This window comes from Ictidomys tridecemlineatus, chromosome 5 (assembly GCF_052094955.1).
Source record: "Ictidomys tridecemlineatus isolate mIctTri1 chromosome 5, mIctTri1.hap1, whole genome shotgun sequence".
NCBI lineage: Eukaryota > Metazoa > Chordata > Mammalia > Rodentia > Sciuridae > Ictidomys > Ictidomys tridecemlineatus.
The window spans coordinates 172,299,675-172,314,737 of NC_135481.1; the positions used below are offsets into that span (position 1 = coordinate 172,299,675).

The following is a 15,063-nucleotide window of genomic DNA, read 5'->3' on the forward strand; positions in this document are numbered from 1 at the left end:
AAGAACATGTCAGGAAGTGAGATAAAGATAAAAAGAGGAAGGAAAAGGAGCGGAATGAATAATGTATTAGGGAGGGTTGAAATGTGATCTTTGCTGGAATCTGGTATGATCCTGCAGGAGATGGAGTGAGAATTGTACTACAGAGTTGTTCCCCATGGAAATTTTTGATCTCTATATCTGTAAGTCATGCACTGCCTCCTTCTCCCTCAGAATGTTTATAATTGCCCAGATATTTCTTTTTTTCTTTTTCTTTACTTTGGTACTAGGGATTAAACCTGGAGGTGCTTAACCACTGGGCCACATCCACTGTCCCTTTTACATTTTATTTTGAAACAGGGTTTCCCTAAGTTGCTGAGGGTCTGGCTAAGTTGCTGAAGCTGGCCTTGAACTTGTGATCCTTCTGCCTCAGCCTCCCTAGTCACTATAATTGCAGGCATGTGTCACTATGCTGGCAGCCCAGGCGCTTCTTTATGAGCAGGCAGCTATAGGCCAAGTGCAATTCTCTGGAGAAAGTAGAAGCTATGATCGAAGACAGATGGAAACTCACAACAGCTGGGGGCTGGGTACACCACCTGATTGAGGGGATTTGGATAGGTGATCAACAGCATCTACTATATGGCTTATGAAAGACGGGATCAAAATTAGAGTATTGCCAGGCACTGTGGCTCACGCCTGTAATCCCAGTGGCAAGGCAACTCAGTGAGACCCTATCTCTAAATAAAATACAAAATAGGGCTGGGGATGAGGCTCAGTGGTTGAGTGCTCCTGGGTTCAATCTCTGATACCCCCTGCCAAAGTATTATGTTTTGTTTTGTTTTTTTAATGTTGAAAAAATGTTATTTAGAATTAACCAGCTAGAATCTATTTAAATCCCAATTTTGTTGGCAACATTCAAAGTATCATACTCAGGAGTGCCAGTGGAACATATGCCTTTTCTCTGTCAGGGTTGATCAGAGTGTTGACCTTGGACACATTAATGTCAGAGAGCTTCTTGACAGCCTGTTCGATCTGGTATTTGTTGGCCTTGACATCCACAATGAACACACGCGTGTCATTGTCTTCTGTCTTCTTCAGAGCCCACTTAGTGGTTGGGGGAACTTTGATGGCATAGGCATCAAGCTTGTTTCCCCTGGGGCACTCTTCCCAGGGTATTTGGGCTGCCAGAAAGTGGGTGACCTATGGGTCTTCTTTCTGTGGCTGTAGATGCCTTTCAACCCTGCCTTCTTGGGCTTCAAAGCCTTTGCTTTGACTCCAGGCTTTGGGAGGTTAAGGAGCTTCCTGCTTTGTTTTTGGCATCATCTTGCTGGAAAAGGTAATCACTGTTTTCTTTACAAATCCGTAGCAAATACTGCTATTTATTTCCTAATACACATCCTCTTCTACTTCTTTTACTAAAAAGAAAAACAGGATAATTTAGCTATCCAGAATAAAAACTACATTTCTCAGATTTCCTTCTAACAATGTATGGCCACAGGTAATCAGCTTCTGGATAACAGATGAACGTAGAAAAATCATATGGAAACTTCTGGAGATCTTCCTTAAGAGATAGCTGGTGTCACTTTTTTTTTTTTTTTTTTAATTTAGAGATGGTAGAGATGGGGTCTCCCTGAATTGCTTAGGGCCTAGCTAAGTTGCTGAGGCTGGCTTTGAACTAACTCACAATCCTCCTGCCTCAGCCTCCCCACCACTGGGATTATAGGTGTCACTGCAACTGGCTGGTGTCACTTTTTGTTCTTTCTTTGCCCTTTCCTTCATCCTGCTGGCTTGAATGCATATATGATGACTAGAGCTGAAACAGATATCTAGGACTATGAGCTGATCCAGGGAAGGAAGGGCTTCCACAGTTAGAAAAGGGCTCTGATTCCTGAGGTTTCATTGAACCACAGTGACCACACTTTTACCTGGGTCAAACTAGTGTTTATTAACTTTAACAGGGTAAAACCTATGCACAGAATAATTTAATCTTAATCAATCCAACATTCAAGTCAACTTGAAAATAAACTTGAGAATCTGCTGCATATATTTTGTCAAAACACCCTCCAGCAAGAGTATATTCACTTTTGCTTCATTCAGAAGATATCAATGTTCATTTTTCCACACCAGTTATTAATTTTTTAGGGCAGAGATGTAGCTCAGTGAGGTCCTGGGTTCAATTTCCAGGACTGCAAAGACATTTTTTTTTAAATCATAACCCATAGGCAGGTTCAGTGGTGCACACTAATAATCTCAGTGATTCAGGAGGCTGAGGCAGGAGGATATCAAGTTTGAGGTCAGACTGGGCAATTTAGTGAGATCCAGTCTCAATAATTAAAAAGGGATAGGAATGTTGCTCAGTGGTAGAGTACCTGTCTAGCAGCCCAAAGACCTGGGTTCAATCCCTAATTCCAAAAGAGAGAAAAAAAAATTTATGTGGTTCAATTTAATGGGCAAAAAGAAAAGTTTAATGTTGTTTCCATTTTCCTTTGCCAGGTTTCTGGTCAATTTGAATGTATTTTCATCTCTTCATGAGCCATTTGAATTTCTTTGTAAATTAGCTGTATCATTTTGCCATTCTCTTTAAGGGTACTTAGATTTTTGTAGTGATTTGGAGGTGCTCCTAATTTATGTAGAAAAAAAATAAATGTTAATTTTTTTTGATAAAAACAAAAATTAATATAATAAATAGCTGAATACCAATTGCCCAATGAACAGATGTTGAAATTTTGTTATGTTTGCTGTTGGAAGCTGCCATATGGAACCCAGCGCCCCTTAGCTTTGAACGATGAGTGTGTGGAGATGTGGTAAGCCTGCCATGGGCTGTGTGTCTGTGAACTATGAGCATTGAGCACACAGGGTGGACTGAACTGATGTTGCTCCTTTGTTTGGGCAGAGGATGTATGCCATGTATGCATCTTTTTGCTGGTTCTATTTATGATCTGCACACAGCACATGAGATGGGCGTGGCCTTCCTAAATGTCAGTCAACCTGCTGACAGCAAGACATCATGCAGCTAGACTCAATCTTCTGAAATCTGACCCCTTGCTTCATTGAAATGGTTTCTCCCCAATAAAACGGCTTAGGGCTTAGCATGTGCTCCTTGCTCCCTTTCTTGCAGGCCTTGCCCCCACCCCCTTGTGGAAGCTGAACCCAAAGAAAAGTTACTTTCAGTGTCTGTGTCTTTATTTAGTCCTCAAATTCACTTGGAGTGACTCTGACTAGTTTAGTCGTGTGATGCAACAGTTTGCAACAAATTGAATTAATTAATTAATTAATTTGGTGGTACTGGGGATAGAAACCTGGGCACTCTAACACTAAACTATATCCCCACTCTTTTTTTTAGTTTTTATTTTTATTCAGGGTCTCATCAATTTGCCCAGGCTGGCCTCAAACTTGCAATCTTCCTGTCTCAATCTACTAAGTAGCTGTGATTGCAGGCATGCACCACTGACTGCATTTGGCCAAGATTTATAGCAAATAAATTGTAAGTTTTTCAATTAAATATTTCTTTCCTTAATTATATTTTCTGACCATTTTAGTTAACCATTTCTTATAATTTACTTATAAAATTCCTTGTAGAAGAATAGAAAGTTATACTCCATGTATGTATGTCAAAATACATTATATTATCATGTATAACTAAAAAGAACAAATATAAAAATAAAAAAGATTCCTTGTTAATATAACTGTTCATTTCCATTGTAACATCCCTTCAACAGTGGTTACATCTAATTTATTTCATTATTTTTATCCATTGAACATTTTGTCAGAAAAATCTGCTCAACATTAGTGTAATGAGCCAGTATATTGTACATGTCCTGAAATAAAGTTATTAACTCTGAGTATTCCTGTTCAAATTTGATTTGTTGAAGCAAATCTCTCTCATGGCATGACTTGCATTTCCATTCTTTGAGATGATGTTGCCTCTCTCGCTCTCAAAATTGTGGTGGCTCTCTACCCTGAGCTGCATCCCTGAGCCCTTTTTAAAATTTTTTTCAATTTTGAGACAGGTTTTTGCTAAATTACTGAGGCTGGTCTAGAACGTAAGGTCATCCTATCTGAATCTCCCAAGTAGCTGAGATTACAGATGTGTGCCCCTCCATGATGCATCTATTGATCAGTAAGTGTAAATAGGGACACAGCTCAGTGGTAGAGCACTTGACTAGCATGTGCAATGCTCTGAGTCCAATCCCTAGAATGGGTGGGTGGGGAAAACAAAACCAAAAACACATGAAAACAAAAAATGCTGTCTAGCTGGCTGGGAGAAGTTGCCCCAACACCTTGCCTTCCCATCTTTACGCCCCTCTCCTCCCACCTCTTCCTTCTGTTTTCTCTTCCTCCTTCTTCTGTAGTACCAGAGGCAGAACCCAAACCCCAGCACATGCTAAGCAGGTTGTTATAGTTTGCATGTGAGGTGTCACCCAAAAGCTCATGTGTGAAACAATGCAAGAAGGCTTAGAGGAGAAATGATTGGGCTATGAAAGCCTTAACCCAATCAGTGAATTAATCACCTGATGTGATTGAGTGGTAATTGAAGGTAGGAGGGGTGTGGCTGGAAGAGGTAGGGCATTGGGGACGTGACTTTGGTGTATATATTTGTATTTGGCAAGTGGAGATCTCTCTCTTTGCTGTCTGATCATCATCATGAGCTGCCTCCTTCTACCAGATTCCTCTGCCACGATGTTCAGCTGCCCCTCCAGCCCCAAGGATTGGAGCAAGAATGGAGCTGGCTGTCTATGGACTGAGACCTCTGAGAACCATGAGCCCTCAAATAAAATTTTCCTTCTCTACAATTGTCATGGTCGGGTCTTTCAGTCATAGCGGTGAAAAAGCTGACTAAAACACAGGCACATTACCACTGACCTACATCCCCAGGCTCCTTCCTTCCAATTTTGACTCCTGTTTCTGAAAACCCCTCCTGACACATGATGAATGTGGAGGTCAAAGCCTTGAGTCTCTCTATGATCTGTTATAGGGATCCATATACCAGTGCCATAGGGGGATGTCAAATGCAGATGTCATTGTCCTCCCTCTCCCCCAGAACTGGTAGAAGGAGGAAGGATACTATTGGCCTGAATTAGATGTCTTTACCATTTAAGTGCTTTCTCTGTGATATGGCTTACAGTGTGATGAGAAATAAAAATAAGACCAGATCCCTTAAAGAAAATGCCATCCATTTTATCATCAATTTTTATTCTTTTCCTATTCAACATTGAACTTAATAATTTAACTTGTTCCCATGTTAGAAGGGTACTTAGTAATATTTGTGTAAAAAAATAAAATTCTTGGGACTGGGAATGTAGCTCAAGAGTAGAGCACTTACCTAGCACATGCTTGGCCCTGGGTTTGATTCCCAGCACTGCATAAATAAATAAGATTCTTTATGGAATAATAAAACTCATCTTTAAAAGTGGTCATGAAAAGTGCTATATTAATTATCCACATCAAGTCAGAATTTCTTCTTGTTCATAAATAATATTGTCTCTTTATTTTAATTTTTTGGGAGTACCAGGGATTGAATTCAGGGGCACTGGCCACTGAGCCACATCCCCACCTTATTTTGTATTTTATTTAGAGACAAGTTCTCACTGAATTGCTGAGGCTGGTTTTGAACTCGAAATCCCCCTGTTTCAGCCTCCCAAGCTGCTGTGATTACAGGTGTGAGCCACTGTGCCCAGCCATAAATAATATTGTCTCTTTAAAGAACAGTCTTGACAAAGGGATACATTTTTTTCATTGATTATTTCTTTAATGCATTCACAATTCCTCAAGCAATTGAATACTTCAATATACTGTTTGCTCTTTTTTCAGTTTATGTAATCCTATTACTAATAATATATTGTTGTCAACAAATAGGAAACAAATAGGTTTATTTCAATTTCAATTAATTATTTTAAAATTCAATAAGAATTTTGGGGGTCTTTTCTTTAGAAGCATAATTTTAGTGTTTCAGATAAACTGTTGATTCTCTATACTCCATATATTAAAGAAAGCTAAGAAATTTTGTGTTTGTTTGTTTGTTCATACTAGGCATTAAACCTAAGGGTGCTCAACCATTGAGTTACACACAGCAGCCCTTTTTATTTTTTATTTTGAGAAGGGCCTCCCTAAATTGCTTAAATTTATGATCCTCCTGTCTCAGCTTCCAGAACCACTGAGATTACAGGCATATGCCACATGCTCAACTTTAATAGGTTTTTTAATGCAACAGAATCAAGGAATGTCAATGCCAACCAAATCACAAAAATATTTTAATTTTCAATTCAAACAATATAAATGCTGATGTAAGAGAATAATTTCATGACAATTCCTTCACAATCAACAGAAAGAACACCAGATTGTTTCAGAGCAACAGTATTCAGAATGTGAGCAAGACATTCAGTTTCCATAGGATTATTCCAGCTTTACTCCAACTTTGAGTAAACATTGTGTGAATACCTACTGAAATATTATGTATCATCTCAATCAAAAACAGTACAATTTTTCTTATTAATTCCCAATTCCATAAGAGAATCTCTTGTTTCTGAAATCTCATCTGTAAGGAATTTTGCTCAAAATAGTCTTACAAGCAAGTCTTTTTCATAAGAAATATATTGTATAAGGGGCAATTTTTCTGCATTGTGATTACTTGTATCTTTGGCTATTCTATAAAAAGGGTGAGACATTTAGAGCTTTATAATTAACTGCAGCAGTGAATGTAGTTATTACAGTTTTCATTACTGCAATATATTTTGTCCTGGCATCTGAAAATTTGCTTGTAGTTTTGGAAATAGAAAGTACTTCTGGTTGCCGGATGCAGTGATGCACACCTGTAATCTCAGGGGCTCAGTAGGCTGAGGCAGGAGGATTCCAAGTTCAAAAGCCAGCCTTAGTAAATTAGTGAGGCCTCAAGCAACTTAGTGAGACCCTGTTTCAAAATAAAAAATAAAAAGGGCTGGGGATGTGGCTCAGTGGTTAAGGCCCCTGGGTTCAAGACCCAGTCCCCAAAAACAAATAAACAACAAACTTCTGGTAACAGTGCTTTCAAAGGATTGTTTGAGCCAAAAGACTGATGACAAGAATAATGTGGGAAGCCATTACAACTTCTGCTGTGATTATTTTACCTTCATTGGAATCTCAATAAAAATTTTGTTGTTTTAGGCTGGGTGCAGTGGTGCACATCTGTAATCTCAGTGGCTTGGGAGGCTGAGGCAGGAGGATCATGAGTTCAAAGCTAGCCTCATCAATTTAGTGAGGCTAAGCAACTCAGCAAGACCCTGTCTCTAAATAAAATATAAAAAGTGCTGGGGATGTGGCTCAGTGGTTAAGTGCTCCTGGGTTCAATCCCTGGTACAAGAAAAAAAAATGTTTTTATGTTTTCCTTTGGTACAAGTTGAAGGAATCCCATATCTTTCATGCTTAGCTGTTAGCATATGCTGCTCTATATCTGTCTTTCCGCCATTTTCAATATTGACTGAACACTTGCATGCTGCAGAAATAATTGAAAGTGAATATTTCCCTTATTCGAAAGTACACTATTTAGAAAATTCATCATGAGCCAAGTGTGATAGTACACACCTGTAATTCCAGTGACTTGGGAGGCTGAGGCAAAAGGATTGTAAATTTGAGGCCAGTCTCAGTAACTTGGTGAGACCCTGTCTCAAGATTAAAAGAAAAGGCGGGTGCTGGGAATGTAGTTCAGTAGTAGAATACCCTGGGTTCCATTCCCAGTGTGAGGGGAAAAAAAAAAAAAGAAAATTCATCATGAAATTGACTTTTCAACAAGTGTACCAACACAATTCAATAGGAAAGAATAGTTTGGTCAACAAATGATGCTGAGATAACTGGATAGCCATAATCAAAAGAATGAAATTGGATCCCTTTCTCACACAATATAAAAATTAATTCCATATGAATCTAAGACTTAAATGTAGGAACCAAAACTATTATACCCAGAAGAAACATAGGATTAAGTTCTCATGACCTTGGATTAGGCAATAGTTTCTTAGTTAAGATGCATAAAGCAAAATAACAAAAATAAAAACAAAGAAAAAAGAAAAGTTGTATATTTAAAAGTTTTGTACTTAAAAGGACATAAGTGTGAAAAAAGGGCTGGGCAGGGGTTGTGGCTCAGTGGCAGAGTGTTTGAGACACTGGGCTCAATCCTTAGCGCCTCATTAAAAAAAAAATAGACAAATATAAATAAGGCATGCTGTCCATCTACAGGTTAAAAAAAAAAAAAAAAAAAGAACATGAAAAGAGCAGGGCATGGTGGTGCACACTCCCAACAACTCAAGAGGCTGAGCAGAAGAATTGCAAGTTCAAGACCAGCCTCAGTAAATTAGTGAGGACCTAAGCAACTTAGTGAGACCCTGTCTCAAAATAAAAAATAAAAAAGGCCTACGAATGTAGCTAAGTGGTAAAGCATCCCTGGATTCAATCCCCAATACCAAAACCAACCAACTAACCAACAAAAAATAAAATGGGCTAGTACTGTAACTCAGTGATAGCTTATCTGAGTTCAATCCCCAGCACTGGGGGATCAGGAGAAAGAAATGAAAAGACAACCCACAGAATGGGAGAAAATTTTCACAAATCATATACCTGATTAGGGACTTGTATTTAGAATATATAAGGAGCTATTACAACTTAATAATAAAATAACAGATAATACAATAAAAATGGACAAAAGATTTGAAAAGACGGTTCTACAAGTAAGATAAAAGTAGCCAACAAGCTCTTGCATGCCTGAAATCCCAGAGCTTGGAAGGTTGAGGCAGGAGGATCTGAATTCAAAGCCAGCCTCAGCAACAGTGAGGCATTAAGCAACTCAGTGAAACCCTGTCTCTAAATAAACTACAAAAAAGTTCTGGGGGATCTGGCTCAGTGGTTGAGTGTCCTTGAGTTCAATCCCAGGTACCAAAAAAAAAAAAAAATATATATATATATATATATATGTGTGTGTGTGTGTGTGTATATATATATACACACACATACATATATGTTCTATATATGTGTGAGTGTTATATATTTTATATAATATAAAACACACACACACACACACACACACACACATATATATATATATCTGGCAAATGCAAACCCAAACCACAATGAGACACCGCTTCATATCCACTGAGCTTATCACAACCAAAGAGATAGATGTGGAGAAATTTGAACCCTCAAATCTTGCTAGTGAGAATATAAATGGTGCTCTCTCTTTGGAAAACAGTTTGGAATTCCTCAAAATATTAAACATAGTTTTCCAAGAGCACTAAAAATGTATATCTATGCAAAAATTTATAACAAAGTTCCTACTAGTATTGGCTAAAAAGCAGTAAAAAAAAAGAAAAGAAGAGAAAAAAAAAGGTGGAAACAACCCAAATATCTATTAACTGATAAATGGATAAGCACAGTGTAGGGTATTCATATAATGGAATAATTTTCAAACATAAAAAGGAAAAGGAAGAAAAATTCTGATCCATGTTACAACATGGATAAACCTTACAAAAATTATGCAAAATGGAAGAAGCCAGTCACAAAAGACAACATACTGTATGATTCTGATTATATAAGATGCTCATAATAGGCAAATTCAGAGAAAGATTGATGGTTGCCTATGGCTGGGGTGGTTGGGGGAAAATGGGAAATGAATGCTTATTAAGTACAGAGTTTCCTGTTGCTATGATAAACATATTCTAAAAATAGCCCAGCATGGTAGCTCAGGCCTGCAATTTCAGCGACTCAGGAGACTGAGGCAGGAGATCTCAAATTGGAAGTCATCCCTCACAACTTAGCAAGACTCTGTCTCAAAATGAAAATGAAAAGGGCTGAGAATGTAGTTCAGTGGTAGAGTTACCCTGGGTTCAATCAATGCTTAATAACAAGGAGGTGGAGGAGTTCTAAACATAATTGTGGTACTTTTAAAAATTAATACAGTGACCACAACAAGAATTGGAAAGGTTGTATTTGATGAGTCTCATGGCTTGCATCTCTTCATCTGACACAAATCCAAACTCATACTTAACTATAAATGGGAATTGAATCTTGAAAGATTTGCAAACTTCCAACTTGTGGAAAAACAACAAAGTTGAACTCAACGTGATGGGGGGAAAAAAAAGCCAAAGACGAATTTCTCATCTGCTTGCAAGGGACAGTCTCTGAACAATGCCAGGGCTTACTTAAAGTTTTAGTAAGTCTGGCCTGTAGGGACTGGTGGTCCTCCAAGAAGTTGGCACATTTAGCAATTAAAAGATTCAGCTGTTTTAGACAGTGTGGTTACTTCAGCAAGGCAGCTGAGGACGGGCTTTTGAAGCCTAGTTACTGGTGTGAAGCAATTGCTCATTGGCTAGTGTCTAGAAACCGAGAGCTGTCAATGACTGGCTGTTTTTCAGAAGCGTGGGCCTGTCACTGATTTACTTTTAGAGGACTGGCTGGTTTTCAGAAGCTAAACCCCTGGAGTGAGGCTGTCGCGGATTGGCTGATTTTCAGAGCATGTGTAGTGATGTGAAGTTATCTCGAATGGTGGTTACTTGTTCAGTTTTGGGATTTGAATCAAAAATCTTTTCCTTTCTTGAATTTGAAAAACATGTACTTTAAATTTGTACTATTTGGTCTTCCTTCAGCGAAATATGCCGGAGACGCCACAGGGATAGTCAAGAGCTTTATATATGGAAGGAGAATTTTCAGCCAGTGCCGTCATTTACGTGATTGAAGGGCCAATTATTGTGGTGGAAAAAATAGCTCTAGCGAATTATTGTAATTGTTAAAGGATGAATACAGGGAATTTAAAACATCCTGACAAAGTCAAACACAGAACGAAATCATGAAATAGATCTTGTACATACAGGATGCCTGGTAATCCTACCAATAAAATATTTCCCCAATTTTACAGAGAAAAGGACTGGGCTTAGTGGGATTAAGTTTCTGGTCTTTGGCCCCGCAGTCAGAAGCGGGTCGAGCCAGAATCTGAAGAGCAAAGGGCGGGGGTCCTTGGCTGAGAGCCTGAGCCCCTAACGCTCAGGCCCTGCGCAGGGCTGGGTGAGCACTGCTAATGGGAGGGCTGCTAGGAATCTGCGGGGTGTTTGGAGGGTGGGTGCGCAATTGATAAGCAGCCCTTGAGGAGAGATCAGCGCGGCACCGGCCCGGGTGTCCCGGGGCTGAAAGCCAGGAGCAGGGTGGTGCCCTAGCTCCAGAGGGTGCAGCGGAAGGTTTCACTGGAAGCCTGAGCTGATGGGGCGGGGCTGGAGAGAGGCTCCGCCCCCAGAAGCGTCCGTATGCGTGGCTGGGGGGCGCCGGGCAGAGTCCTACTCGATTATCCGGGGTCTTATAACAGGGCAGAGCGGCTTCCAGGTATCTCTCATACCGGGTACTCCTGCCCGCAACGTCCCGCCCGACCGCCTCGCTGTCTAAATAGGACGGGGCCCTGCGGCCGCCCATCGGCCCCCCACTCTGGGGCCGTCCCGACGCCCCCGTCCGCGCCCCGGATTGCGGCCGCCCCGCCCCTCGACGTGCCCCCGCGCGCCGCGCCCCCTCCCACCAGGCACACCCCTCCGCCCCGCCCGGCCACAGAGGGCCTGGAGCCGCCCGGCGGGCCTTAACGACCCTCACAGTGGCACGGTCCTCCTCCGCAGCCTGCCGCCATGGACGTGTACCCCGTGCACCAGCTAGGGCTGCCCCGCTCACGGTTCCCCGGCAGCTCCGGCCGCGGGTCGCCCTCCGTCAGGTACGCGGGCCCGAGGCCGCAGAGGGGCGGCCGGGCGGGGGATGCGGGATGTCGGGGTCTGGCGACTCCTCCAGCCGCAGGGCGTGGCCCGACATGGCTTCCTTGCGGACGATTCTTAAAACGGCTCCTGGAGAAACGTTTCCCCGGAAGGCGCCCTCTGTAGAGTCCCCTTAATGGCTTAGCTACGGACAACCCTGCAACGGTTCTCTGTGGAGACCCCCGCTATTGTGACATCCCCATCCCCGTAGAACGTTTTCCTTTAGGAGAGGGCGTCCTTTAGAGAACCCGCAGTGGCTTCCCTGTGGATAACTCACTTGCCCTGGTCGTGGAATAGAAACAGCTCTCTCTAAAGTCTCTCACTCCTACACACAATAGCTCCCCTAAAATAGAACCTTGAATGCGTTCCGCTCAGAAACCGCTTACCTATAAACCCCGGCTATTGTAGGTGTCTAGAGCCGTTGCCGGTGACAGTGGCTCCCCTAAAGAGCACCCCCGCCCACTACATACACACCGAGAGCATCTCCCTTATTGCGTGTTTCCCACCTCCCCCTGCCCCAGCCTGAAGCGGAACACCCCCTCAGTCCACGATGGGAGCTCAGATTGGAGGGAGATGGAGGGCATTAGGGTCGCAGGAGTGGAAATTAACTGGATAGGGAGGGAAAAGAGGGTCCGGAACCCCCGAAAGCTCTTGATGCCAGATCCCTGAGTCTAGAGACAGCCTCCAGCTGTCTTGGTATGGTGTGGGGGCTGGCGTTGGAAAGGATTCTTTTGCCTCCTTTTTGTATAAAAGGATCCGTTTCCAGTTTTTATTCCCTGTGTCTTTGGGGCTGACCTTGATAGTCTGGCCATTGTTCATGACCGGCCTGGTATTGGGCTGCAAGAAGAGTGTGGAGGTTGGAATGATGGAGGGGCTGCAGCAGAGATCTTTTGATGGGGAGAGAGAGCTAGCAATGAGCTTTAGTGCTGATAAACTGTCATTAAACCAGAGGAGGGTTTTTTGTTTGTTTGCATTTTCTTTATCCCAGCCACTTAACAAAGCGAATATGGCTTTTTTCCCTTGAAAGCTTATTAACTTACGTTAAATGGTTTTTCCTATATTCTTGTTATAGTACTTAAAGTGGTTTTTTTTTTTCTTGCCAAACTCTTTTTTTGGGGGGGTGGGGTGGGGTTGTTTTAACTAGACCAAATTCATGGAAAGCAAGAACTCATTCTTAGAATTCTGTTCCTTCTTTATTTCCTGGAATTCCTTCCCACATCCCAGCAACTAATATATGTTTGTTGAATGAATAGAGGATGGAAGAAGGGACTAGTTGGTCATGAAATGATGCATTTAGGGGTCCTAATTTACTTCTAATTCATTGTTAGGTGAATTTCTTTGCCTTTCTTTTTTTTTTTTTTAAAGAGAGAGTGAGAGAGGAGAGAGAGTGAGAGAATTTTTAATATTTATTTTTAGTTCTTGGTGGACACAACATCTTTGTTGGTATGTGGTGCTGAGGATCGAACCCGGGCCCCACGCTCGACCGCTTGAGCCACATCCCCAGCCCGAATTTCTTTGCCTTTCAATGAAATTCCTTCTGAGCTTTACAGTTTCAAGTGTTCAGTTGATTATGGTAACCATCTCCAATCCAACCCAATATTTATGCCAGATGGTTTCACTGTTTGAAAGTATTTGAACTTTGTATAGAAATTTAGAACTTGGAGCAGCCATCCGTTAAATCCAGCTCTTTGTAGACTTAGGGGTTTATCCCAGATCATCTTGAACTCAGGAATTGTTATTTGAGTTTTTTGAGATTTCTGGGGGTGGGGTGGGGTGGGGAACCAACTTTATGGTAAAAATTCATCTCTAAAGTAATTGCTGCCGTCTTGTTTCTAGTAGCATAGCTGTATGCTTTTTGCTGATTTTCTTTAAAGATAGCATTTTATGTTAAAAAGAAGTTTGTTGGCTGTCTTGAATTAGACATACCCAAACTCTGAGTCTTCCATCAAGTGGTTTGCATGAAACTTGTTAGACTTCAGACCTGGATAGTGAAAGGAACACCAAGGCCTGAGTTGTTGTATATCTTTGGTCAAAGAAATTTGGTGAAGGTTTTCCTCCTTTCCCCACTTCTAGTTGAACTTCTTTTCTTACATATTCAAGCCTCCCCCAACCTTTTTTTTTTTTTTTTGTACTGGGGATTGAATCGGGGGTGCTGAGTCACATCCCCAACTTTTTATTTTTTATTTTGAGACAGGGTCTCACTAAGTTGCTGAAGCTGTCCATGAACTTGCTAACCTCCTGCTGCAGCCTCCCAAGTCTCTGGGATTATAGGTGTATGTCACGACATCCAACCTTTCCCTCACTTTTTTTTTTAATATATTTTTTAGAGCCCTTACCTCACATGTGTGAAACCCGGGGTTCGATCCTTAGCACCACATAAAAATAAATAAACAAAATGAAGATGTTGTGTCCATGTATAAATAAAAAATATATATTTTTTAGTAGTAGATGGACACATGATATCTGTTTGTTAATTTATTTTTTTAAATTATTTTTTAGTTGTAGGTTGACATAATACCTTTATTTTTATTTTTATTTTTTTATGTGGTGCTGAAGATCGAACCCAGTGCTTCACGAATGCGCTCTACCACTGAGCTAATGCCCCAGGCCCTTTCCCTCACTTTTGACACTGAATGTTCCTATCAGGTTTGGGCTCAGCACTTTCCTGTCACCCATATTTGGCTTCTTTGCGGCTCTCTGACTCCTGAGTGATGAAAGAGGCAGGCCTAACTGGTGAAGTTACATTCCTAAAAATCCATAGATAGCATTTACAAGTGCATGGTTCTCTTCTAGTAAGGGAATTCATTTTTACAGATGAAGAATGGAGCTCAGGAGTTAAAATATCGTTGCTCAGAATTAGAGATTTCCTTTTAAGTATATGATAGTCATCAGTGCTGTCCGTCAGATAATTTTTTGTTTCCTAACCCTCTGGTAGAATTGTACTTGCCTGCCCCTTTGAAGTTGGATATGGCCCGTATATTGCTTTAGGTCAGTGAAATGTGTATAGTAAAAATGTGAAGTCCTTCATGATAAAAGCTTCTAGTATGTAATTTGTCATTCTTTTTCCTTCTATCATAATGGCTCTTGCTCCATGGTTACTGTATCAGTGTAGGACCAGAGTATAAAGAGTGAGGAAAAGTTGAAATGCCACTGGAATTTTGAAATTATTACTAAAATATAACGTAGTCTATCTGGACTAGTATTAAGAAATTGGTGGAAATCTGGCTGAAATATACTTTCCTACTGCCCCAAATTTTTTTAACAGATTCCTGCTTGGGACTTATTTAATAATTTAAATTTCACAGCCTCTTTAAGCAAATAATCCAACATACACCATGTTGGATGC

General features: G+C 41.0%; 1 protein-coding gene across 4 annotated transcripts in view; it reads left to right on the forward strand.

The window, feature by feature from the left end:
- The first annotated feature begins 11,313 nt into the window (after window positions 1–11,313).
- Dnaaf9 (dynein axonemal assembly factor 9) overlaps window positions 11,314–15,063 on the forward strand; it is a 143,900-nt gene continuing 140,150 nt past the window's right edge. For all 4 annotated transcript variants that reach the window (XM_005320523.5, XM_078051495.1, XM_040276267.2 and 1 more), the window contains exon 1: window positions 11,314–11,680. In XM_005320523.5, coding sequence (XP_005320580.1) covers window positions 11,598–11,680 — 83 coding nt within the window. In that variant the 5' untranslated portion in view covers window positions 11,314–11,597. The remainder of the gene's footprint in view (window positions 11,681–15,063) is intronic.